General features: G+C 43.3%; 1 protein-coding gene across 3 annotated transcripts in view; it reads left to right on the top strand.

Annotated features, from left to right (window-relative positions):
- The window catches only part of PIBF1 (progesterone immunomodulatory binding factor 1), a 283,033-nt gene extending 268,047 nt beyond the window's left edge, over nt 1-14,986 (top strand). For all 3 annotated transcript variants that reach the window (XM_077297253.1, XM_077297252.1, XM_077297251.1), the window contains exons 17-18: nt 12,366-12,545; nt 14,833-14,986. In XM_077297253.1, the coding sequence (XP_077153368.1) occupies nt 12,366-12,545; nt 14,833-14,868 (216 nt within the window). In that variant the 3' untranslated portion in view covers nt 14,869-14,986. The remainder of the gene's footprint in view (nt 1-12,365; nt 12,546-14,832) is intronic.
- The last annotated feature ends 3,699 nt before the right edge of the window (nt 14,987-18,685 follow it).

Raw genomic sequence — 18,685 nt, 5'->3', positions numbered from 1 at the left:
CACATTTTATTTGACATTGGTGCATGTGCGTCTCTTAACTGTGGCCGGGTTCGTGCCAGGAGAGGTCATGGTGGTAGTTTGAAGCTCTGGGCAATGTTCTGCTGGGAAACTTTGGGTCCTGGCATCCATATGAATTTTACTTTGACAAGTATCTCCTTCCTGAACATAGTTGCTGACCAAGTACTCCCCTCCATGGCAGCTGTCTTTCCTAATTGTTGTGGCCTCTTTCACACAGGAAATTATGCCGTGCCACACTGCAAAAATTGATCATGAACTTGTGGCTAGGCATCTGTCCTTATATTGGAAAAACCAGACTGATCCCTGGTGGCCCAATTTATAACTTACATGACTTAAATGGATTGTTCCCTTTCAAATATAATTCATCCCTCACATACACAAATCACCTATACTCACCTTCTCCGGGTCCATCGGTACAGTCTTCATTGCTGCCCCTGCTATGTGGCATTGGCTACTGTGCTGACTAGGGTTGAGCGACTTTTGCTTTTTTAGGATCGAGTCGGGTTTCGTGAAACCCGACTGTCTCGAAAGTCGGATGGTGTGAAATCGGCCGATTATTGTGAAAAGTCGGGGGGCCGACCGAAACACGAAACCCAATGCAAGTCAATGGGGATTCCTCCTCCTCCTCCTCTGCAAAGTTTGTGTTTCACTGTGCAAATCGCTATATCCCAAACGTTAAGATGGTGGTTTTACCCCCTGTGACGCCGCACAAAGCAAGCCGGAACCTATGTCATCACGCTGCCCACACTCCTTCATTGGCTGAAAAAATGGCGGGAAAGCGTCATATGAAACGCGACTTTGGCGCGAAGATCGCCGACCGCATGGCCGATCCCACAGTGGGATCGGGTCGGGTTTCATGAAACCCGACTTTGCTGAAAGTCGGCGACTTTTGAAAATGTCCGATCTGTTTCGCTCAACCCTAGTGCTGACGTCAAGTTGAGAGCATGGCACCCAATCAGTATGCTCAGCAGCTCTGAGCTCCGATTCAAACATAATGCTCAGAGCCGATGAGTGGGTATTCTCATACCTCCCAACTTTTGAAGAAGGCAAAGAGGGACAAAGGTTGCAGCAAGCCACAACAAATTTTAGACCATGCCCCTGACCACACCCATTTCACAACTAGTCTCACCCATATCCACTCCCCAACTACACCCATTTAGCACTGCTGATCACACTGTTAAATAAACAATAATTATAAACAAAAAATATGGCCACACAGTGCTTCATACTGTATAATGGTCACACAGTGCTACATACTGTATAATGGCCCCACATGATGCTGTGTACAGTATAATGGCCCTACATGATGCTGTGTACAGTATAATGGCCTCACATGTCTGCTTACTGTATAATGGCCTCACATGCTCCATACAGTATAATGGCCCCACATGATGTTGTGTACTGTATGATGGCCCCACATGATGCTGTGTACTGTATAATGACCCCACATAATGCTGCATACAGTATAATGGCCCTACATGATGCTGCGTACAGTATAATGGCCCCACATGACGCTGCGTACTGTATAATGGCCTCACATGATGCTCCATACAGTATAATGGGCCCACATGATGCTGCATACTGTATAATGGCCTCACATGATGCTTTGTACAGTATAATGACCCCACATGATGCTGCATACTGTATAATGGCCCCACATGATGCGTACAGTATAATGGCCCTACATGATGCTCGGTAGAGTATAATGGCCGCACTTGATGCTACGTACAGTATAATGGCCCCACATGATGCTGTGTACAGTATAAAGGCCACACATAATTACCCCAACTCCATCATTGCCCTTACATCCCCATCATTGCCTTCTCCATCACCACACACACACACACCTACACACACACACCTCGCTCCCACGCAGCAGCTGGCAGCTTCCTCTCCCACGGCGCTGAATTATGTCATCCAGCCGTGCCGCTGACTGCTCACATCACTGCAGCTTCGGTAGGCCACTGATAAAGATGCCTCTCCGTGTCTCCTGTGCCAGTCAGTGTTGGAGCAAGGAGCAATATCTGCTCCAATCCGACACAGCTAGTGATCACGCTAGCAGTTTAAAGAAGCGGCGGTACATTTGGTCTGAGGCCAAGCGGAAAAAGGAGGATCCCTGCCGGGACAGAGTCTCAAAAGCGGGGCTGTCCTTCTGGATTTGGGACTGTTGGGAGTTATGGGTATTCTATCTACACTAGATTGCTCCGCTCAGAGCCTCACTGATTGGCTGATGCACTTTCCATCTAGTCCATGTATTGACTGATCACAGCTGTTTTGACAGCAATGGAGTCCTACACAATATTTGGCAGGTTGTATAAATATTATGGCTTATCACTATCTTGCCCTTCTACAGGATAGGTGCTAGTAGATTGCAGAGGCTCCCACATTCACTGGTATGCAGGACCCAGTCCCCTTTTTTGTACTTAAATACAGTACAGACCAAAGGTCTGGACACACATTCTCATTTAAAGATTTTTCTGTATTTTCATGACTATGAAAATTGTACATTCACGCTGAAGGCATCAAAACTATGAATTAACACATGTGGAATTATATACTTAACAAAAAAGTGAGAAACAACTGAAAATATGTCTTATATTCTAGGTTCTTCAAAGTAGCCACCTTTTGCTTTGATGACTGCTTTGCACTCTCTTGGCATTGGTGTGCAAAGCAGTCATCAAAGCAAAAGGTGGCTACTTTGAAGAACCTACAATATAAGACATAATTTCAGTTGTTTCACACTTTTTTAGTGTAGAATGGTGGTATTTGTGGGCGGTTATGAAGGCTATGGGTTTTGGCGAGATATTTATAAGTCGGGTGCAATTGTTATACGCGTCTCCAAGAACCAGGATACGGTAAATGGGCTCTTGTCGGGGGATTTCCCTTTAAGTAGGAGAGTGTGGCAGGGGTGCCCCTTGTCTTCTCTCTTGTTTGCAATTGCTGTTGAGCCCTTGGTGGAGGGATAGGGACATAAAGGGAGTTAGATACGGAAACTATGAAGAAAAGATTACCCTGTACGCGGACGACGTATTACTGTTCTTGGAAGATGCGCAAGAGTCTCTGGGGGCTGTTATGAACAGCATAACAAAATTTGGGGCTTTTTCCAGATTATCTATTAATTGGTATAAGTCTGTGTTGTTGCCCATGGACGCGGCAACATGTATATAATTCCACATGTGCTAATTCATAGTTTTGATGCCTACAGTGTGAATGTACAATTTTCATAGTCATGAAAATACAGAAAAATCTTTAAATGAGAAGGTGTCCAAACTTTTGGTCTGTACTGTACATTCAAGTTAAAGGCATTGTCCTCTTTCAGAAAGGATTTCCCCATATGTTTAGTTTATTCTAAAAAAACAAACCCTTTTTACTCATCCCCAACAGTCCAGTGCTGTGTCACAGTGCTAGACCCAGGGAGGGTGAGTAAAGAACAGTTTGTTTTTTAGAAGAATTTGAGTATATGGGGCTAAATTTTCTGAAAAGTGACTACTTTTGTGAGGAGGAATTGTATAAATTGGAGGTCATGTATATACAGTGCCTACAAGTAGTATTCAACCCCCTGCAGATTTAGCAGGTTTACACATTTGGAATTAACTTGGCATTGTGACATTTGGACTGTAGATCAGCCTGGAAGTGTGAAATGCACTGCAGCAAAAAAGAGTGTTATTTCTTTGTTTATTTTTCTTTAAAATTGTGAAAAGTCTTTTCAGAGGGTCATTTATTATTCAACCCCTCAACCCACCAGAATTCTGTTTGGTTCCCCTAAAGTATTAAGAAGTAGTTCAGGCACAAAGAACAATGAGCTTCACATGTTTGGATTAATTATCTCTTTTTCCAGCCTTTTCTGACTATTTAAGACCCTCCCCAAACTTGTGAACAGCACTCATACATGGTCAACATGGGAAAGACAAAGGAGCATTCCAAGGCCATCAGAGACAAGATCGTGGAGGGTCACAAGGCTGACAAGGGGTACAAAACCCTTTCCAAGGAGTTGGGCCTACCTGTCTCCACTGTTGGGAGCATCATCCGGAAGTTGAAGGCTTATGGAACTACTGTTAGCCTTCCACAGCCTGGACAGCCTTTGAAAGTGCCGAGGCCAGGCTTGTCCGAAGAGTCAAGGCTAACCCAAGGACAACAAGGAAGGAGCTCCGGGAAGATCTCATGGCAGTGGGGACATTGGTTTCAGTCAATACCATAAGTAATGTACTCCACCGCAATGGTCTCCGTTCCAGACGAGCCCATAAGGTACCTTTACTTTCAAAGCGTCATTTCAAGGCTCATCTACAGTTTGCTCATGATCACTTGGAGGACTCTGAGACTGACTGGTTCAAGGTTCTCTGGTCTGATGAGACCAAGATCGAGATCTTTGGTGCCAACCACACACGTGACGTTTGGAGACTGGATGGCACTGCATATGACCCCAAGAATACCATCCCTACAGTCAAGCATGGTGGTGGCAGCATCATGCTGTGGGGCTGTTTCTCAGCCAAGGGGCCTGGCCATCTCGTCCGCATCCATGGGAAGATGGATAGCACGGCCTACCTGGAGATTTTGGCCAAGAACCTCCGCTCCTCCATCAATGATCTTAAGATGGGTCGTCATTTCATCTTCCAACAAGACAACGACCCAAAGCACACAGCCAAGAAAACCAAGGCCTGGTTCAAGAGGCAAAAAATCAAGGTGTTGCAGTGGCCTAGTCAGTCTCCTGACCTTAACCCAATTGAAAACTTGTGGAAGGAGCTCAAGATTAAAGTCCACATGAGACACCCAAAGAACCTAGATAACTTGGAGAAGATCTGCATGGAGGAGTGGGCCAAGATAACTCCAGAGACCTGTGCCGGCCTGATCAGGTCTTATAAAAGACGATTATTAGCTGTAATTGCAAACAAAGGTTATTCCACAAAATATTAAACCTAGGGGTTGAATAATAATTGACCCACACTTTTATGTTTAAAATTTATAAAAATTTAACTGAGCAACAAAACTTTTTGGTTTGTAAGATTTATGCATCTGTTAATAAATCCTGCTCTTGTTTGAAGTTTGAAGGCTCTAACTTATTTGCATCTTATTAAACCTGCTAAATCTGCAGGGGGTTGAATACTACTTGTAGGCACTGTATTGTTGCGTCATATGATGCAAGTTTATATAAGATGTGGAAATCGCCACATAAATTGCTTAGAGACTGTATTCTGCCACTCTTTCTGCTCCTGCAACTGTCTTTCCCTAGTCTAAGGGCAGAATGTATCTCATACAAACAGCAAAGCACAGATTTAACCCGTACAAGGGCTGTTAGTATAGTGGATCAGAATCGGCACCAGTATCAACACTAGAGGACTCTGATCCGTTCAACTGTGCACACACAGCCTTGGACAATCTCACTCTCTCCCTCCAATAAGAACTATCCCTGAGCTGTGCAATGGCATCAGTGTGCCAAGCCTGGCAGCGCTTGTCCATTTATGACCCCTGATGATGTCATATGGCCAGCCAATCACAGTAAGGCCATGTGCACACGTAGGTTCGGGTCCCTGCGGGTTCTCCCGCAGCGGATTTGATAAATCTGCAGGGCAAAACCGCTGCGGTTATCCCTGCAGATTTATCATGTTTTGTCTTGCGGTTTCCGGTGCGGGTTTTGGTTTTACTATTGATGCTGCATATTCAGCATCCATAGTAATGTTAAAAATAAAAAATAAAAATGGTTTATACTCACCCTCTGACGTCCCGATCTCCTCGGCGCTGCACGCGGCAGTCCGTCTCCAAAGATGCTGTGCGAGAAGGACCTTCGTGACGTCACGGTCATGTGACCGCGACGTCACCGCAGGTCCTGCTCGCACAGCAAACCTGAGACCGGACGGCCGCGTGCAGCGCTGAGAGGTGAGTATATCATTATTTTTTATTTTAATTCTTTTTTTTTACCACAAATATGGTTCCCAGGGCCTGGAGGAGAGTTTCCTCTCCTCCACCCCGGGTAGCAACCGCTCATTATCCGCTTACTTCCCGCATCGTGGGCACAGCCCCATGCGGGAAGTTAGCGGATCAATGCATTTCTATGTGTGCAGAATCGCTGTGATTCTGCACAAAGAAGTGACATGCTGCGGGTTGTAAACCGCTGCGTTTCTGCGCGGTTTTTACCGCAGCATGTGCACAGCGGTTTGCGGTTTCCCATTGGTTTACATGTTTACTGTAAACGCAATGGAAACTGCTGCGGACCCGCAGCCTCAAAATCGCTGCGGTTCTGCGGTAAAAACCGCAACGTGTGCACATGGACTAAAGCTGCTACCAAGATGGCGACGGCGTTAAAGTGGCTCACAGGCAATCCCTGCATGCTTATTGGCTGTGTAACAGGTGCCAAACATGCAGGGCGGGGATTTGAGCTAATGCTTGAAGAGTGCCAAGCACCCAGATATTTGAGTGATAGCAGAGTATCACTGAGCATGTTCGCTCATTCCTAATTATTAACAATTTCCCACGTCTATCATTTTCACTCTATTCTATTGCCACTACTGAAGCTCACACCTCTTAAGGGCATCTTTGGCTGTCCTTAAGACAGAAATTAAAATCTGCTCTTGCCATGGTCAGGCACAAATTTGATTGGTTAATCTCCAGATTAATAGCGTTCTGAAGCTGCCAAGCTACTTGGAAGAAATTACCGTATTTTCCGGCGTATAAGACGACTTTTTAACCCCCGAAAATCTTCTTAAAAGTCGGGGGTCGTCTTATACGCCGGGAATCGACTTGTACGCCGGTGTATATGGTGGGTGGGGAGGGGGAGTGATCCTGATGACGAGGGGGCGTCTCACAGGAAAGTGAGTAATCCCCATTACCTTATCCTAGCGGTGCAGCGTGGGGGTGTCAGTGCTGGGAGCGGCGGCGGCTGCTGTGTTCTGGTGCGGCGGCTCCTCTTCTGTGTGGGGCCTCTTGTGCTGTGAGGTGGCGGCGGCAGCGGCGTATCTTTATCCAGTTGGGGCTCCTCCGGCATCTCCTTAGCCCTGGAGGCCCCGCCGCAACTCCATCGGTGCAATGTGGTGGCCTCCGGGAAAATGGCCGCTGCTCAGATTCAGATCTCGTGTCCCGAGATTTCGGGACGAGATCTGAATCTGAGCAGCGGCCATTTTCCCGGAGGCCACCGCATCGCACCTATTGAGCTGCCTCCGGGAAAATGGCCGCTGCATTGCACCGATGGAGTTGCGGCGGGGCCTCCAGGGCTAAGGAGATGCCGGAGGAGCCCCAACTGGATAAAGATATGCCACCGCCACCGCACAGCACAGAGGCCCCACACAGAAGAGGAGCCGCCGCACCAGAGCACAGCAACCGCCGCACCAGAGCACAGCAGCCGCCGCCGCCGCCACTCCCAGCACTGAGACCCCCACGCTGCACCGCTATGATAAGGTAATGGGGGATACTCACTTTCCTGTGAGACGCCCCCTCGGCATCAGGATCACTCCCCCCCCCCCCCCCAAAAGGCACATATTCACCGGCCCTATAAGACGACATAGGGTGTATAAGAAGACCCCCGACTTTTAAGAAGATTTTATATTTTAACTGGTAAAGTTGGGGGGTCGTCTTATACGCCCAGTCGTCTTATACGCCGGAAAATACGGTAACTTTATTCCTTCCAACCGCATTGGGCTTTCAGTCATAGAGACTCCGCTTCAGTCACTGCTCAGTACTTAGAGAGCGGCGGCTTTAACCACGCCTGACACTGACTGACAGCCTACGCAGCACTGATGCAATGTAGATCTGCCTGTCAGTCAGTGCCAGGGTGTGGTTACAGCCGCCGCTCAATGAGCAGTGACTGAAGCTGAGCCTCTATGACTGAAAGCCCGATGCTGTCGGAAAGAATAAAGTTCATTTCTGCCCATCAGTGCGGGCACTTGGCAGCTTCAGAACGCTATTAATCAAATCTGTGCCTGACCATGGCAAGAGTAGATTTGTGACAGCAGAGGCCGTGATAAAAACTGGACGGCTCACTCTTCATGGTGGTTGAGCAGAGGGGTTGTCACTAAATGACGTGGGTGCCTGATCCTGAGCCTTTTGGACTTTTAATCATTTACAAAACTGTGTGAATGAAATAAAAACTAAAAGTTAATTTGCAATAACGGAAGGATCAGCGCTTACTGGCTTTGATTCCATAGTGTCATGTTGAGCTGTGTGTAATCATCGCATGTGTAATCGAATGCAAATAGTTTCCCATGTACAGAAACTTAGGTCATTGTCGGCATCTCATCACTTCACGTCAACTCATCATCACTGTGGAATCCCTCCAGGGAAACCTGTATTTAAAGTGAGGAAGTTCACCCATTGTTGCTCATGTGAAAGATACATGGAAATGACTTGTATTGCATCCGTGTGAATTCAGTAAAACACAATTTCCTGATGTCCTACCTATGTGCTAGAACAAATCCTCTAAGATGAGGGGTTCTGCATTTCACGGTAATCTTTTGATTATTGGTGAGGTTCTTCTTGCCTAAGATCCTGTGACATGAATACACAGACCACTTGTTAATGTCAAAACACAGCCTGATTTTATCTGTAATGATGGAGCATGTAGCGACCAATATAGTTGTCTGAGCTATTTTCATCAAGCAATTCAGTGTATGTATCCCCCTGGCAACATGACTGCAGTTTACGACGTGGAGCAGCGTGTTGGCATCGGCTATGCCGTCTTCTTAAACAGCTGCTGTGCAGTTGAGATGTTCTAACATGCCGCTGCACATGGCTCACTCATGCACATGGCAAATACCTTGGCGCACACTCTCCATCTTGTTAACACTTTGGGGACAACAGATGTGTGCTTAAGTGATCAATAGGATTGGGGCACACGAGTAACACTTTCAAAAAATGATTGTGTTATTGATTCTGATCCCAGACTCGACAAGGCTTTGGATGTCATCTTTAAGGTTGTATGAAATCAGAAAAACCATCTGTTTCACTTAAATGGGACTGAGCTGCAGTACCAGACATAGCCTGTGGGCAGGAGTGGCGCTGTTTCTGATAACAAGCAGACCATTTTTTTAATCTGATAGCACCACTTTAAGCCTTTTTACAAAATCTCAGGTTTGGACTGGTGATTTGTTTTTAGTTATTTTTTTGCTTATACCTGAGCTATTTTGTACTGCATCATAGACGGTGCTTGACATAAATAGTGGAAGGGTGTCCGTTTCCACAGCGTTTTACAGACATTATTATCACTCTCCCCATTGGGGTTAATAATCTAAATCCCCTATCAGTATGTCTTTGGAGGGTGGGAGGAAACACAAACACAAGGAGAACATACAAACTCCTTGTAGATGTTCTTATTGGGATTTGAACCCAGGACCCCAGCGCTGCAGGCTTTAGTGCTGACCACTGAGCCACCATTTACTTTTATTCCTGTGAACACTTACTCACTTACTAGCATGCACGTGTATACGGGATGGGGGGGATAAATGTATCTGATGACCATGCCTTACACCACTACTCTTGCAGCTCACAATTCTAAGGCTACATTCACACGTTTCGTTTTTTTTAATGCAATTTAAAAGCTGCATTTTAGAGTACCAGCAAAAGCTGTGAGATTTCAGAAATCTTATACACACATATTCTTTTTTTGCCTGACTGATTGGAAAACGAGCGTTTTTGAAAATAGCAGCATATCACTTCTGTCAGTGTTTTTTCAGAGTTTTTTCACCCATAGTAAGTAATAAGTGCAAAAACGCAGGTGTCAGATTTTGCTGCTTTTTTGATACAGACACCACAGGAACAACAGGCACTACACTGTATCAGCATGCACAAGAGACGAATGTACATGAACAACGCAGCAAAAACTTGTTTTTGTAAGCAGCTTCTTTACTGCCAAGAAAGCAAGATTTGCCTGCAGCAAAAATGCAACTTGTGAACATAGCCTTAGAAAGGTTCTTTAAGTGGTTCAGTAAAGTTAGTACACCTATTTAAGTTTTTTTATTGTTCCCAAACTCCTTAAATAAAAGGGAGTCTTTGTAAATATTATTGATGTAAGAAATAAAAAAATAGTCTGCACCATGTATTTATATAGGTCTGCATAGAAGGAAGTGGTGTGTACACACAATGTTTTTTTTTTCTAAAAACTGGTTTCTATTGAAGTTGTACAACAACAACAAAAATTACAAAAAGAAAAAATCATGCTACATTAAGAATCTTGCAGGTGTAATTACCGTATATTTTCTGTGTGTGTGCAGAAAAATCAATAGCAAGTGGTAAAGTCCAAACTCTGAGCACAATGGGAGTCTTTTGACCTGTGTGAGAGGGATTGGACGGTCTTTAATTAATAGTTCAGATATTTACACAATTAAATAATCTTTGTAGCGAATATTCTTTGTTTATCAAGTGCATTCTAAGCTTATAATGCAACATATGACGCGAAAAAAGTGAGATGTCGTTATTGTAAAAAAGTAAGAAGAGGGATGGAAGCAAAAAGGGGAAAGGGAAGTATGAGTGGGTAAGGTGCTATGTGTACATGCGGTTATCTCAAAAGAAGAAGGACTCGACAAAAGAAAAGGGGCCCAGTCTGGGAAGCATCCCAGTGTATACACAGAAACTCAGTTTGGCATACCCAGTCCTAACCTTTGTATCATTATATACTGACACAATCTGGCGCTTGCGCAGATGGAGATCATTGCTTGTCTATAGATGCTACTGCGCATGCGCTACCGATATTTTATTGGAGCAAAAAATAAATTTTGTTCCAGTGCAATAGCGGCTGCGCAAGTGCAGTAGCATCTATCGGCAAGCTACTGTGCTGGCACCGTTTTGCTGGAGTTTAAAAAAACAAAAAAAAAAAAAAAACATTTTTTTAAAGACCATGATATTAACTGCACAAGCTCAGTTTTAATAATAGGAGGAGGGTCACTGAAGGTTCAATGACCTGTTATTTAAGCCACGATGATGATGAGGCCAGAGCACCAAAAAGAGCTGCCCACAGGCCCCCTCGGAGCACGAGCATCTCATTAACTGAACACTTCTAACACTGATTACACAAGAACCACAAGACAGATTTTTGCACCCCAGGTATCATTTTAATCAGTATAATGGTGCCATCCTGACACTGTCTGTAGTTTATTGAGCAAAATCTTGATGACAGGTTCGCTTCAATCCAATGTGCATGGGGGGCTTATGCAGTTCAGATCCCAGTCACCACCTGGTTAAATCATGTATCCTAGATTACAGTTTGGAGAAAGGCCTTGGTTGTTGAATAAAGGCTCATTATTCTGGGTCAATATAATACGTTCTGGCGAATGATCAGTCAGTCCTAGAGAGATTATAAATGCTGGGTCTTGATAGGATGGTTTTTAATACAGACTATTTAAAAAAAAATTGCTGCTATTTTTTCTTATTTTGGAGCAATAAAACATGGTTGCCAATATGGACATGTGTACATTTTCCGTCTTGTGATGGATATATTATAGATGTCTTTTTATTCAGAACCTTTCCTTACTTAAAGGGGTTGTCCAGTGAAAACAAATAATCACCTATCCAGAGGATAGGTGATAACCTGCTGATCAGTGGGTGTCCTCTGATGAATTGAGCTCAGGTTGCACGTTCTAACTTCTGCTCCATTCTAATGGGGGTAAAAGATCCCCACTCTGCTGATTGGTGTGGATTTGAGAGGTCAGACCTCCAACCCACTGATCATCGAGTTATCACCTATCCGGTGGGTAGGTGATAAAGGGGCTGTTTAGTGAAAACAAGTTACCGTAAGTCAAATGTTTTACTTTTATTTACTTGTGCTTCTCTTATTTGCTTCTGTTTACTAGAAATCAAATCAATTATTTATTATAATTATCCAGTTACAATTAAATAGAGTTATAAAGCAATGTTTCATTATTCAGGTGATGTAATGTAATATATTAAAATGAATGCAAGGGCTTGAATGCATGCATTATTAAATAGATCTTACACCACATGAGTCTGGTGTACGTGATTTCAAAATCCTGGTAAGAATGGATTTCTTTTTGAAAGATTGGGGAAGAGTTTTCACAAGTATACACCCTCCCGCCGCACCTGATTGACAAGCTGCAGCTTGTACTGAACATTGGGAATTTCAGCAGCAGCATGGTAGGGGGGCACTGAGGAGCAGCCAATCAGGCACGGTGGGCAAACATTACTATTCTCAGATCTTTTTTTTTTTTACCATTGGAGAAACCTCTGCACCCTCTTAGTTGCCAATTGATAAGAAGCCACATCTCCTGCCTTTTTAGATGAGACTTTCGCTCTTTTATTTCCATATAAGTTGAAGAAACTTTCCAACTCATACAGTGCAGCCTTGTGTAGGCCAGATAATCCTTTAGTAAACCATGTCTCTGAAACTATTTTTTTCTGTGATTTCTTTGCAGGAGTTGGCTGAAATGAAGCAAGTCATACTTGGTCTTAGGAATAAGCAACCAGTGGAAGTTTTACCTCGATCTAAAGACCACGTGAAAAAGCACATTACTAAGGGGAAATCTGCGCCATCAGAAGCTGCATTGCAATCTCGCCAGGACGTGAACGTATTTATACCTCAACCAACCGTGTTTGTAAGTGTTTCATATTTGCTTTAATGCCGCTTGTAGTTAATCGTAAACCGCCATTTGTTACATGTGACAGTTTATAGCGCCATAAAGTTGTAGATTGAGAATTCTTTGTTTATCTGCAATATTTTATGACTTTATTTGAAGGTTTCATTTCCACTGTCCCTGACATTTTAGTAAGCAAAACCATTTTATTTAATACGAAGAGACCTAAAGCTAATAGTAATCACCCAACTAATTATGGGGTGTACATGCGAGTCACTGGACTACCGAATTTGACCTGAGACATTGGACATGTCCCTTTGGAAACGTGAATCACTAAAAAAATTAAAAGGCTTAAGTTCCAATGAAAGTGTAAACTGACTTACAACACATATATACCGGTATATATTTTTCTATTTAACATGTCAGGGGCCGAAAGATGATGTACCGCCTGCGATAGTCTATACCTGCTCACTTTAATCTAGCATCAATTTCTATAGGCTGTCAACAGCAAAATAAATGGAGATATGTTGTAGAGTATCATATGGGAGGCCATGGTGCTTTATAACATTGACAGAGTGACGCAAGGATGGATTTACCAAGTGATAATGACACAAAGCATTAAATTAATCTGTTTATATGGTGCAAAGTCAATAAATTAGTGCAGGTTGTGTAGCATCCCAAACTGGCCTAACCTAAATCCAACTGATCATCTTTCAGCTGTAAACATCTATAACATTAGACATTGCACGCACAGGTTAATTAATATTAGTACATCCATGCAGTCAGCTTGGTTTAATTGATTTGCTTCTTTACTAAACACGCACAGATGTTTGGTCAGATTATAAGATTATTTCAATGTTCTGATCAATGGTTTTATTCGGAACTCCACAGTCAAAGCGCATCTGCTGTGTAAGCCTAGGACAGGGCATGATGTAGGGCGTCAAAGACCCCAAGGGGAGAAGCTGTCAGTCACTGCCTACATATAACACCGTTTTGCCTGCAGTGTTTCTGTATTGTACCATTTCTTTTACAAACTCCCTGGCTGGGTCTTCACAGAGAATATCCAGTGTGTTTTGAGCAGAGCATTAGTATGCACCTAACTGACACTTTACCCCTGAAACATTTAGCCAAACTGTTCAAACTGGTTTAGAGAATCTTCAGTTCTCACATTGCACCTAATATTGGGCAATGCCAATGTTTATAATTCCAAAAGATCCTGGTCTAAAAACTAGTTCTCCTAATAGAGATAAAGTATAGTCTGAAGTTTCTAGTAGTCATCTTACAGACGGACAAGTTATATATTTAAGTCTATCAATATACAGTACACAAGCTATTAGAGATTTCAAAACAAGTCAGCCAAGAAATCTAATATTCTCCTAACTGACTCACTGTCGATAATGTATATAAGCAGGCTGTGATAAAATTGCCTGTAGCTAAACAGGTGAAAAAAAACAATATTCACTCCACGATGATGGGTGAAAATATGACGATTGCTATCACTAAAGTCAGGCTGAAAAGTTTGGTTAAGGTAAACTAACAGTGGTCAGATACACATGTTCATTAGTCTTATCAGTGATTACTAGTGATGAGCGAGTATACTTGTTGCTCAGGTTTTCCTGAGAACACTCGGGTGGTCTCCGAGTATTTGTTAGTCCTCGGAGATTTAGTTTTTGTCGCTGCAGCTGCATGATTTACGCTGCTAGACTGCCTGAGTACATGTGAGGAATGCCTGTTTGTTAGGGAATTCCCACATGTATTCAGGCTGTCCAGCAGCCGTAAATCATACAAATGAGTCGATGAAAACTAAATCTCCGAGCACTAACAAATACTCGGAGATCACCCGAGCGTGGTCGGGGAGCCCAGAGCAACAATACTATTCTCTCATCACTAGTGATTGCACATCTGAAATAGTGAAATACAGAACCATCTCACCCATTTATTAATGTCCAGGGGATGAGGTCCTTGTGCAAGCATCAATCTTGCATCGGCCTATCCATCCTTTTCAGCGGGGCTTGGAAGATACCCTTTTGGGCACAAATAACATTGTACTGGCCCTGATCATCCCAACGCTCCTGCCCTGACAAGGTCAGCCCACTTCTGGCCTTTTGTGGAAAATGCCCTACACGTTCCCTATGTGCCTCCCAACACTTTCCCGTGCGCCCTCTGACACATTTCTTACTATCAGTGTCATCAAGGAAGAAAATTGCACATGGCAGATGTAAGAAGGCTATGGTACCAGTATCCTAGTGGTAGATATGCCAAATAGCATAGTATCACTTAGTAATCACGTGTATTTTTATTACTGCAGACAAAGAACGAAGCTCCAGAATGGTACAAACGATGAGGAAGACCAGTCTATCCACTGAAGACTTTTATTTTTGTTTTATTTAATCATGTGATACTTATTTTTTTACTATTTTGTGTTTGAAGCTGCTATGAATGTAATAAATCCTATCTTATTGTGGCAATTAAGTGTCTTGAAATGCATTTGTGTGGATGGAAAGGACAGTTGTTTTGGAGTATGTTTACCCTTCCTGTATTCATCTGAAAAGAATGAGAAGATGCATTGTGAGGATATCCGTCAGTTCTTGAGAACACTCCCAGTTTTGCTGACTAAATAATGTGGATCTCAATGCTCAGCCACCATCTTTTCTTATTAGAAACCTGTTTGCAAAAAAAGACAGTACATACCTGCAGACATAGTGGTAATCTGCAGGTAAGCACATTGTAAATCATATACAGCTGTCTAATTGGAAGAGCAGCTGCAGGGAAAAAAGTTCTATTCTCTCTGCAGCTGCTTCCTTTATTGGAGCAACATAACAGTGGGCTGTTACTGTCTGTACAGAGCGAGCTGTAATCACCCCCCTCCTCCTTGACTGACATCTGGCTCTGCAGAGCAACAAGCGTCAGAAATCATGCAGTTAGGGTGACACCTCTGCGCTCACTGTAAGGTAATGGTTGACTCTAATAGCTCCCTGCACTGCCCCTAAAACTGGAAGTCAGCAGCTGCAGAGAGAATATGATTTTATTTTCACCCTTCTCTTCCAGTTAGACAGTTAAACATGTTTAAAATGGAATTTACCTGCAGATTGCCACTATGTCTACAGGTAAATTTAGTTTTTCTGCTCCCAGATTTCTTTTATGTTAAATAGAGGCCAAGAGTTTAATGACAGAATACGAATACACGTATTGGTATGAGTATTAACAAATACACTTATCGGTAGGAGTCGCAGGATACACATAATTCTGTGGTCCGCATAGTTGAAAACTTGTTTGGTGTCGCTATCCTGCCTTGTTTAGCCCTACACAGTGCAGCAGAAATGTCATAAAGTTTCCAGCCCTGTGCCCACTCTGACTCAGTCTACACAGCAAAGCTTAAAAGTGATCTTCAAAAAAAGCAGGGAATGTCAGCCGTTGTATGTTCGTTGTGAAGCAAGAATACTGCAAGGTAGGTGTGTGTTGTGTGTTCCACATAAGAACACTCATTTTCTGATCGTACATTCCCTATAAGACAGACCATATTCAGTTTAAACTTATTAAAGTAGTGACCTAAAGCAGAACATGTTTTTTACCTACTTTTCCTCACGCCTGATCTATTTTTACTGGGATTCTCATTTCAGTGGTAGTGTATTACAATTGTCTCACTTTAACATGGAATTTTATTTATTTTATCTACATTAGCCAGTCTTTTTTTTCCACATTATAGAGCACTAAGGTCAGAACTGTGGTTTCCTTAGTTTCCTCAAACCTATGTAAAAAGTGGTTGGCTGCAAGAGGAAGTTCCACAGGAAGGGCTTCATAAATCTTCACTTCCTTTCCTCTTCCATTTGTGGAGTTACTTATGTAAGTGAAGTTCTCAGCAGATCATGTTGTGACTATCCAGTAGTAGCTTTTAGGATCATTTTGTCTACATTTCACAAAGTTTGCTGGGGAACCAGGGATATTATTAGACAATTATGAATGGTGACTGCCATAATATAATCCTGGAATCTCACATTAGGATTTAAAAATACTCAAATCTGGCAATTCTGCGTGGTAGCAGCCATGTTATCTGACTAGATAAAACAGCATTGTAAATAGAAGTTATGGTTCATGGCTTAGTGATATGTTGAACCTTGTCAACACAGATTTTCGTTGGATAAATTACTCATCAGTAACTCATTCATTAGTATGTTAGATTAGTAGTCACTAGTTTCATCTTAGGTTAAGACTTCTGCCCACATTTTCTATTAATTATGAAGTTTGCATTAAAATGATGCCAGTAATGATGTGAATTAATAAATTCCACATATTTGAAAATTTTCTAGTCTTGCTATGAACACGCATGCTTTTCTGCCACTAATTTCTACGTATGTTAACTTTTGCCTTTGATAATGGTATGTTCTTGCATCGCCTCTTATTCCTTGGTTCTGTGTCACTGTGCATATTTTTACACGTAAATCCACTACAAATATGCAATGTATGAACATACCCTAAAAATTCATTTAACGCTTGCCCAAATCAGCCATAAACTGAATACTAAATGTGACTGAGTGATTGCGAAAGCCAACACCTGAGAAACCAAAGAACCAATGCAGTTATTGCCGGGGGGCAGTTGGACTAATGTCTAGGTATGTACATGTTACCTGTCTTCTTAAAAGGGTTATGACTTGGAATACGTGTTCTCATATTGTAGTTTCCCAACAGCAAGTTGGTCACAAGGGTGATGGGGGCGCTTTTGCTTTTTTTGAGATCTGCTGTTACCATTCAGAGGAAACATCAGAAAATGAGATTATCGAGTCTGAATAAAGTATGATCACAATATAAGTTGTAATCTAATATATTTTGTGCTTCACAATCTTTTTACAGTCAGTGAAACATTATTTTATTTTTTTATATTCAGAGATCTTAAAACTACTCCTGATCCACTTCTATTAAAGCTAAAAATGTATTATAATGTGTGTAGTATAAGCATCAGCACTACATGCCAAACATTGTTGACGCTAGCTAATGGGATCAATAATCTAGCCAAAATATCAGCACATCCAAAAATCATGGATAGCAAACATTTCTCTAGGTGATTTTAAATATCAAAAATGGATTTTGAGCTTAAAGTGAACCTGTCACCCCGTTTTTTCAGTATGAGATAAAAATACCATTAAATAGGGCCTGAGCTGTGCTGGACAATAGTGTATTTTGTGTACCCTGATTCCCCACCTATGCTGCCGAAATACCTTACCAAAGTCGCCGTTTTCGCCTGTCAATCAAGGTGGTCTGGTCAAATGGGCGTGGTGAAATCGCTTCTTCTCCCCCAGATCTTGCTTATCTTTCCGTTGGTGGCGTAGTGGTTTGCGCATACCCAACAGCGGAATGCACTGCGCAGCTGAAGAAAAAGAGCGCAATCTGCGCTATTCACCGCTTTATCGCTGGCGGCGGCCATCTTCCTGAGGCCGCGCGTGCGCAGATGGAGTGCTCTGCTGCCCGGGGCTTCAGGAAAATGGCCGCAGGATGCCGCGCGTGCGCAGATGGAGATCGCGGCGGCCATTTTCCTGAAGCCGAGATCCCATTGAGCCAAAATCTGCATGCGCTATCTGTAATATTCCGCAGACATCCTACTGCAGTGGCTGGGGTCATCCTGCATATTTCACCTTTTAGGTTCCGTTGTGAATAGCAACTATGTTATCTAAGAAGATTGAGACAAGGAAGCTTCAGCCTAAGGGCTCATAGTTGTGTGAAATACGGCCGAGTCTCACATGGTAACACCCGGCTCTGCCGCCGGCACTTGGGAGCGGAGCGTGCAGCTCCATGTATTGCTGTGCGGCCGCATGCTCCGCTCTGGAGTGACGGCGGCAGAGCCGGGTTTTAACCTGCGAGACTCGGCCGTATTTCACGCACGTGAGTATGAGCCCTTATGTAGACCTAGGCAAATTGCGGCCTGCGAACTTGCTAGGTGTTCCAGTCCAGCCAAGGAACCGAGACAGCCGAAGGGCTGAAATAGTGGCCCACGGGCTGCACCATGCCCGCTTCCATCCATCACCACCTGTCACCGCTGTCCGCATCCTCGTGATGCAGATAGCGATGAATACAATGATAGAGTAGGCTGTGCGTGCGACTGAGACAGCAGATGCAATGACACCACTTCATTGCGTCTGCTTTTTAAGAGGTTCAATGCACAGGAGCAG

The sequence above is a fragment of the Ranitomeya variabilis genome, chromosome 3, assembly GCF_051348905.1.
Source record: "Ranitomeya variabilis isolate aRanVar5 chromosome 3, aRanVar5.hap1, whole genome shotgun sequence".
NCBI classification, from domain to species: Eukaryota; Metazoa; Chordata; class Amphibia; order Anura; family Dendrobatidae; genus Ranitomeya; species Ranitomeya variabilis.
Note: the sequence above shows the minus strand (reverse complement) of the source record. Positions and strands in the feature narration are given on the sequence as shown.